The 8,679-nt window shown below is 55.1% G+C and overlaps 1 protein-coding gene across 2 annotated transcripts in view; it reads left to right on the top strand.

Annotated features, from left to right (window-relative positions):
* Positions 1–300: 300 nt before the first annotated feature.
* Positions 301–8,679, top strand: part of KSR1 (kinase suppressor of ras 1) — a 145,403-nt gene continuing 137,024 nt past the window's right edge. The window contains exon 1 of one of the 2 annotated variants that reach the window (XM_073879384.1): positions 301–904. In XM_073879384.1, the coding sequence (XP_073735485.1) occupies positions 674–904 (231 nt within the window). In that variant the 5' untranslated portion in view covers positions 301–673. The remainder of the gene's footprint in view (positions 905–8,679) is intronic. The other variant, XM_025851469.2, reaches the window with a different exon arrangement.

Here is an 8,679-nt window from a genome sequence, read left to right as displayed (position 1 = left end):
ACCTCCACTGTCCCCATCTTCCAAGGGTTCAGCTGCGGCCGCAGAATTGCAGGAAGCGGACCCCCCGGGCCCTTGCCCCGCCCCATCCGGGGGTCGTGGGAAGCCCCCAGGCTGAAGGCGGGAGTACCGTGTGTAGGGGGGGATCGGTGTGGGGGGGCCGGTTGGGGGGGTGGGTAGGGCGGGGGAGACGAGGCTCCCCCCCCCCGGCTCTGGGCATCCGGGGGAGGAGCTGGCGCGTAGCAGCCACTCCCGGGGCGCAGGGGCGGGGCGGTGTCGCACAGCCCGAGCCCGCCGCCGAGGGGGGAAGCTGTGGGCCGCGGGGCGCGGGGCTCAGGGCACCGGGCGCGGATCCGGGCCCCGAGGGCGCGGGCCGGGCGGCAGGTGCGCGGCGCGGACTACAAGTCCCAGCATGCCCAGCTACCCTGACCCGGCCCCCGCTGCCACTTAAAAGCTTCGGGAGCCGCAGCCGTCGGGTCGCCGCGGCTTTCGCTTTGCCGCCGCTGCTGGGCGGGCGGGAGGGGCGGGCTCGGCGGCCGGTTGTCCTCGCGTCCGGGCTTCGGCTGCGCCGAGGGGCGCCCCTCGTCCAGCCCTCCCGGCTCGCGGATTCCCTCCCGAGGCGCCCGCGCCCCCCGGGCTCCCCGCCTCGGCCACCCCGCGGCCCCGATGCCGAGGCATGGATAGAGCGGCGCTGCGCGCGGCGGCGATGGGGGAGAAGAAGGAGGGCCGCGGCGGGGGGGACGCGGCGGCCGCGGACGGGGGCCCCGGGGCCGCAGCCAGCCGGGCGCTGCAGCAGTGCGGCCAGCTCCAGAAGCTCATCGACATCTCCATAGGCAGCCTGCGCGGGCTGCGTACCAAGTGCGCCGTGTCCAACGACCTCACCCAGCAGGAGATCCGGACCCTGGAGGTAAGGGGGCCGCGCGCCCGGGAAGCAGCCCCCAGCACCTCCCTCGCTGCCCCGGTGCACTCCTTCCCAGATGCATCCTGGAGCTCGGGTCGCCCCCTCCTCTCCTTCCTCCACTCGCTGATGAGGCGGCTTGGGGACCCCCCAGGACCAGCTCCTCACCTTGGGCGGGATTTGGGGGGGGAGGGGCGGAGTGGGAACTGGGGTGGAGGCTGGAGGCGCCCCTGGGCGGGGTGGGCTGCGCGCGGGCATCCCATGCTTCCCCATCTCTGCCCCCACCCCGTTTCCATTTTGCGGGGCTGCAGGACTCATTCTCCCACTGAGTCACACGCTGGACTTTTCCCTGTGTGACTGTGAGGAGCAGCCGTGGGCCGGGGTGACGAGGCGTGGGGGGTCCCCCTGAAGTGTGGCCACAGGCCCGCCATTCTCTGTCTTCCCCTCACGCCCCGGACTCGGGCTTGTTCCTTCCTTTCCTCTCTTCCAGGATTTTTGTCTGCCGCTTTTCAAAACGTGTTTGCTGAAACTGCATTTTTTACTGTTCAGGCATTTGGTGCTTTCCGTTCGCGCAGCCACAGCATTTCTCTGCTCAAAATATAATTACCCACCGACTCCCCCACTCCTCCTCACACACTGGATTTTGGTTTAGGGAGGATTGTGCTGGGGCATGACGCTTTTGGTGGGAAGATGACACTATTTAAGGGGTTCTGGAGGAGCTGCTCTCCAGTGTAAATAAGAATAAGATCTGCAGGCCCTCCTCCCTCAAATTATAGCCGGGAAGTGCAGTATTAAAAGGATTTGGAAGAACCAGTCAGAAGGGTGGTTGGGTTCTCAGAACGGGGGAGTCTTCACCCTCCCCCATACACAATAGAGGGAAACTAGTGCATTCCCAACTAGCTTTTGTCCAGAGACTCGAAAGGCTGCGAAATGCCAGGCGCCACTTCATCGCTACCCCATCTTGAAGAAGTGCCTTCTTTTCACCTTGCACTGGTACATCTGGCCTTCTGCAGATCTGGGGATGTTTTGTTTTATTAGAACCTTCATTTCTCAACCTCCCTGCACCCCCCAACCCCTTATTGCCGATTGCCTCTGCCAGTCAGGGATTTGAGCTCACCAGAAGCCCGAATCCCTGTTTGATCCAGAATGCTTGGGGTTGACTTCTCTCCTGCAGTTCTGTTTTCTTAAGAGCTACAAAACCAGGGACATTGGAAGCATCTAATCAGTGCTGGCTATTCTTCTTTTTGTTCTGGTTGCTATAGCAGTGATGACCAGGGCTTTGCTTAAAAAACAAACCAACCAACAACCCCCCCCCCCCCCCCCCCGCTGTCCCTTCTTGCATGCACGCTGCTGTTTTCCAAGTGGTGAGAGAAACTGGTTTCTTGAACACAGCCGAATGTGTTTGCCCAGCAAAGTTCAATTTTTAAACTGATACAATAGGGGGCCTGTGTGGCTTAGTTGTGGGAGGAGGGATCGTCGTCGGGTAGCATGTGTCTGGTTGGATGGCTGTGTTCTCTGTGTGGGCCTCTCTCGGATTGTCCCCCGTGTCTCTCTGAAGAGCTCCTGGTTCACAGAGTGGATACAGGAGAACCAGTTACTGTTCGTTCCCTGGAAATGGTGCCTTGCCCTCTAGGTACGCTGACTTCCAGGGTTGTTTTGTTTTGGCAAAGGTATGGCATCAGGACACCCCAAAGCATCCAGCTCTTTGGGTCTCTGGGCTGTGTTTATTCAGAGGCCAGAAACCCACGCAGAGGTCCAAAGGGAAAATACCCAGCTCCCTGTTGTCTCTATTGTGATGGGGATTTGGGTCCACCCCACTCCCTGAAAAGGCAGGAACTGGTTTGTTTTTGGGGGTGGGAATTTAGACCCCAGGAACTGGTTCCCTAGGGCTGCCTCCAGCTAGTTTGAATGAGTCTCTTCCCCCTGGAGGCCTGAGCCTCCTAACCTGGACAGGGAGGTTGGAGTGGATCTCTTCAGGCTCTTATGGCTCTAAATTCAGTGGTTTAGTAAAGGGCGCTCAGTTGGGTTGAATCAAACGTTTGTTACACATGCCCCTGTTTAAAAATAGTTCTAAAACCCAGATTTACCAAACTGATCAAATAGGGGGGAAGTAGTCAAAGAATTCTGCTTATAGGGACAGTGGGCGGACAGCTTTGAGTTCAGGTTTGGGGGTCTGTGTGACCTTGGGCAAGTCCCATGACTTCTGAACCTCAAGCTTTCCCATCTGTAAAATGGGGATGAGACCACAGAAACCTGCAGTGTTGCGAGTCTGTAAGTCCGTGTCTTACTACCGGAAGATTCTGCCTATAAACTTTCCCGAGGGAGGGTTCAGTGGCATTCACGACCCAGGCGGCCTTCAGGAGAAGGTACTTCGACAGAGCTGGCTCTTATTTCCTGGTGGTGGGCGACCCAGGCCAGGAGACAGTCCCACCAGCATGTAGTGAGGTAAGCGGGGCAGTGGTGATGTCCGCTCTAGCTTTCTTTTCCGTTCTGCAAGCTCCTCTCCCATCGTATTCCAGGCCAGGGCCCCCAGAGCCTATGCTTGCAACACTGGATTCCTGGCTTTTGAAGAAAGGGGCTGACCAGAGGGGTTGGCTTACGCAGCTGCGCCCGACTTCTCCCAGGATGTTAGGAACCCCAGCACGCTCTGGCCTTCGTTCACTAAGTGCTTGCTGGCAGAAACAGCACGTGGGATGCCCCTGGAAGTCTCTGACCTGGGCTCAGCTGCTGGTGCCCGAGATTGCAGGCTGTGATGATGCGCGGGGGTCAGCATGTCCAGCTGCCCTGTGAGGACTTTTCTCTGTGTAGTGGTCCTGTTTGGATCCGACAGAGTGGAAGGAGCCAGGGTTTTAATGTTTGCCTCCTACCTGCTAGCCAGTGTGCTCGACCCTTCTCAGTCTCTCCTAATATTTCCTGGAAATCCACCAACCTTCACCACACAGTTTCTTCTCTCTAGATGGGGAAGGAGGAAGACAAAATCTGAACTCAAGAGTCTGAATCTGTAAACAGTGAGGCTACTTCATCCTAGCGGAAGCTGGTGCCCTGGCTCCATCAGACCCTCCTAGGGGGTCTGAGAACTCCACCGAGGCAGGATAGAATGTTCTCGTTCCCAGATATGCTCACACTGGGACACCTGGCTGGCCTCACAGCTGGGCCTGGAGTCCCAGGCCAGTTCAGTCCCTCATGTATTCATCCTTTGTGGGCCGAGTCTGTGCTGGGCTCTGGGGAGAGAGCAGTGCCTCGTGAAGATTCATGTTTAGTGGCATGGTAACTTTGCCCTTTTCTGCCTACCTGCTAGTACTTTCCAGAAGAGGCCAAGGCCTACCAAGTCTCCTACCTTGTGCTCTTAAGTCCCTCCTATACAAGTGACTTAGAGAAGGGAGTCCCCAAAGGATCTTGCCCTTGGGCCTTTCTGGGAGGGTGACGTTGGAGAGCTGTGGTGTAGGTACAGTCTGCATTTTGGCCGCTTTGGCTGAGGAGTGGCCCGGGAGACAGGAGGCGCCCACGGGAGGACTTGATGCTACTCAGAAGGTCGGTGGGGTTTGCCTTTCACCCAGCTTGATTGTGGGTGACGGGTGACGCAGAGGTTAGAACCCTGCTGTGTGGAGTACCTGAGCTCTCCCTGTGGTCCCAACCCCCCCCCCCCCCCCCCCCCGGGAAAGGAGAGGGCTGCCCTTTGTCCTCACAGATCGGGCCCTTGGGTTTGCATGAACATCCGTTCACTGGACACACCTTCAGTTATTACTGGTTCGCCTGCTGAGCTAACTGCAGCCACCCTGGCAAGGATTCTGAGATAGGGAGGATGCTCTCCTGGTCTTTGGGGGACACTTTTGAGTCCATTGGGGAGCCAGGCAGGTGAACCGTTACTGCGTCCGGTAACGTGGCTTGCTGAGTGCTTAGGGATCAGGAATATGACCGAACGGTTGGCCAGGCTAACCTTCTGTTGTTGTGGGAAATATTCCCAGAGTCTTGGTGTCCCAAATTATGTCCCCAGCAGAACTGTGAGCGAAAGCTGGTTTCCCTTTCCCCACCAGCCATTGCTCCAGAGTGGGGCGTTTCTCTCCTTCTGCTCCATTGCCAGAGTTCCAGCCTCCTGCTGGAGGGATGCAGAGATGGGGCACTGTCCCCTTTGGTGTCTCCTTTTGCCTTGGCAACTTTTTCCCTGGTGGAACTTGCCCCCGGCGTTCCTCAGCGGTGGCCTGGAGAGGATGCTACCGTTTTCTGAGGCTGGGGAGGGCTGGGTGGTGCTGGAGGAAGGCCTCACCCGAGTCTGCAGCCCAAGTTCATGTGAGTGCCAGGAGGCCGCCGGTTTGCTGCCTGGGGACACTAATGGGAAGGCCTCCTTCCCCTCTGGGCCGGCCTCACATTCTGGGGAGCTGCATTCCCCACCACAAGTGTTCTGGACCTGCCTGCTGGCCATGGTCTGGAGAGGGACTGCAAAGGGTCTGGTCCTCAGTGACGGTGTCTGCAGCTGTGGGGGGATGTAGCAACACCTGCGACCAAGCCTCTTTAAACTGTGCTTTTTAAAAAGTATACGTCTTTTTCGGAACAGACGGATTGGAATCTTCTCTCGCATTCAGTTCGAAGAGAAAGCCATGTAGGCTCCTTTGGGGTTATGGGAATGGCCTGCCCGCACGGTGGGGGCAGACATGGGACAGCAACAGTCTTGTTCACCTGTTCTGGGTCGAGCACTCTGCTACGCCCTTGACTTATATTGCCTTAGGAGGGTTTATTCTCATTTTGCAAATGAAGACATCACGGCTCAGAGGCCTTAGGAGACTGAGCGAGTAGGCGCCCGGACCTGGGTTGCCTGGTCTCCAGAACTGCATTCGGAACTTTGCAACTGCTGCTGGCAGCCGTGCTGGCCCTTCTGATCAGGATCGTGGCTGCTGAGCCCCGGAAAGTGGCCAGTAACAAAACACGGGCAGCGCAGGGGTGTTGGTTGGGTGGCTCCGTTCCCGAAGACTGGGCCTGCTGGTGGCCACCCCAGGCTCTGCAGCCTCTGAGCTGGGCTTGGGTCTGCTTCCCTGAAGTGCAGCCCGGCACATCCTCCAAGACAGGTCTGTGATGCAACCAGCTCTGGGCTGGCGTCACTGAGAAACGAGAAGCTGCCTGGAGATCAGCTTGCTCATAATTTTTTTAATGGATACCTGCCTTATTCTTTCTGAATAAACCCTCTGATGTGCAGACTATTCTTTAGCTTTCTACTTTTTACAGAAATATCTTAGAGATACACATAATGGTCTGTGTTCGGTGTAAAAATGAAAATACGGATGAACAAAAGAAAAAAAAAACACCCATAATGCCACCTCTCAGATCTGGTTAATTCTTATTAACGTATTGCTGTATATTCTTCCAGTGTTTCTGTCCTCTGCATTTGCCTACAGACGTGCACGTATATATTTGTGGAGCATATCATGTGTATTGCTTTATAGTGCAGGATCTTCTCTCTACATCAGTACACACAGATCTACGTCATCACTGTTGGCGGCTGTGTTGTGTGGTCATACCATCAGTTCATCGAACCAGTCCTCCCAGTGTTGGCCATCCAGGCTGTTTTCAGGTCCTGCTTTTATAAATCCTGATGCAGAGAGTCGCTTCCTAGAAGTAGAATTTGCTGGCTCAAAGTATGCAATCCGAATCCTATTTTTTAAAATCTTTAGGGCATAGGGGCGCTTGGGTGGTTCAGTCAGTGAAGTGCCTGCCTTCAGCTCAGGTCATGATCCCATGGTCCTGGGATCGAGCCCCGCGTGGGGCTCCCTGCTCAGCGGGGAGTCTGTTTCTCCCTCTGCCCCTCCCCCCTGCTCGTGTGTGCGTGCACTGCCCCCCCACCTCATGCTCTCCCTCCCTCAAATAAAATAAAATAAAATAAAATAAAAATCTTTGGGGCGTAATATATTGCCCCTTCCCCAACATGAATGCCAGGATTTATAAAATGTTAGCCTTTATGCATTTACCCCTTTGCCCCTGCATCTGCATCCACCGTGAGATCGAGGACTGTGAACAGGAGACAGGAAGGACATGGTCCCCGAGGCTGAGGTGTACTGGGTTCTTTGTCAGAAATTATGGGTTCTAGTTTTGTAGCTGCCGTGGCTGAGGTTCTGAGGTATCTGTCAAGGACTGTGGGTTCTAGTTTTGTAACCACAAAACTGCAGCAAAGTTGGGAGGGTGCTCGGGCTGACCAATTAGAAGAGGGAATGAATGTTCTTTGGCCCAAGACAGCAGAGGGGGTGCTGGGTGTCAGGTTGGGCGCCTCTGTGCGGTGAGGTCTTTATCCCCAGGAGCTCATGAAAGTCACGTCACTGAACTGGAGCCTCGTTTTCCTCACCAACCGCAAATACTGATCAGACAGCTATTTGGGGTGTCTTGGCAAGAGGGTTTCAAAGGATCTTGGGCTTTCCATCTGGTCCAGCCCTGTCATCGTGCAGGCAGGTGAGGAGACTGAAGGCCTGAGGGTGAAGTGACTCGGCAGGAATCCCATGAGAGAATTGACCGGGTGGAGGAGGGACCCAGCACTGGGCTGGGATTCAGACCACAGGGGCCATGTAGACTGTCCTGTGCTGCTGCGGTCCTCCACTTCCAGGAGTTTCCTGCAAAAGCAAGCAGCAGGGTTTGCCTTGCCAGCCCTGATCTCGGTGTCTTGGGGACCCTGGGCAGTGGAGAGATTCTTGGGGAGCAGCTTGGGGTATCCTGTGCGTGGGCCCTTTTTTGAAAACCAGTCCAGCCAATGGGCGGGCTCAGTCAGAATGGTCTCTCTGAGTCTTTGAACCTGACTATGTACTTTCAAGGGCTTCTTATCCTTCCACTGAAAGATCCCCTGGGACTTGGGTGCGTGTGAGCTTTTACTCCTGTAGGGCCTGCTGCTTGTCTTAAATTTGTGCAGATGTTGCGTTATCTGCCACAATACATTGTTGTTGGTTTTAATGTCAAGGTAACAAATGATGTGCTAACACTTCCAGAAGATACAACCTTTTAATCCAATGTCTTTGCGTCCATCTTGGCTTTCTGCCCTATCGCAGACCCCAGGTAGAGATGCAGAGGGGTTCGCTGGGGATAGATGCTGGGATCAGAAATGCTTGTCATTTGTTCCTAGGCGTGGCTGTTTCTCATCTGCATCGAAAAAGCCTCAATTTGGGCTGCGGCCACGTATAAAACCTATATATTTATATGCATCTCTATTTCTCTGCCATTCTGGCCTTGGTGGGCAGCAGTGTGCTTTAACTGGGCAGATTGCCTTTCAAAATAATGGAGCTGAAGTATCCTGTTTGCTTGCCATTTTTCTCCCCCTTTTCACTTTTCCACCCACAGAATAATTGCAAGAATGAATTAAGACTTGTGTTTAAAAATAAAAAAAAAGAAAAGAGGGGAAAGAAAGCATACTGAAGTCCGTGGAAAGACCAGCTGCGGTTAGGAAAAGTAACTTTTTGCACAGGACAAACTACAGACTCCACTCTGTAACATTGGTGAGGGTTTTGCTTTTCTGGTGAGATAAACTGCTTGTAGAGTGGTGGGGCTTTCTTCAGAATGACACCTGGAAGGTTTTGAGTCCCAAGGGTTTGGTTTGGGCATGGTAGAGCAGGACCAGCTTTATTCATGGTGCGTTCAGAGTTTTTACTGGCTGGGGAAAAATTTACAGGCATATGTAAAAAGTGACTTGAGTGTTCTCCATCATTGGGCGCTGTTTTGAGAGCCCCCTCCCTCCAGTCTGGGGCCCTTGAGAGGGCTTAATGCAGCTTTTCCTATACTGTATCTGTGAAAGAGCCCTTCTGGGCGTTGAGAATGTG

The sequence above is a fragment of the Callorhinus ursinus genome, unplaced genomic scaffold (assembly GCF_003265705.2).
Source record: "Callorhinus ursinus isolate GAN/ISIS: 27379988/994484 unplaced genomic scaffold, GSC_fseal_2.0 scaffold34, whole genome shotgun sequence".
NCBI classification, from domain to species: domain Eukaryota; kingdom Metazoa; phylum Chordata; class Mammalia; order Carnivora; family Otariidae; genus Callorhinus; species Callorhinus ursinus.
The sequence above is the reverse complement of the archived record's forward strand: the minus strand, read 5'-3'. Positions and strand labels throughout refer to the sequence as shown.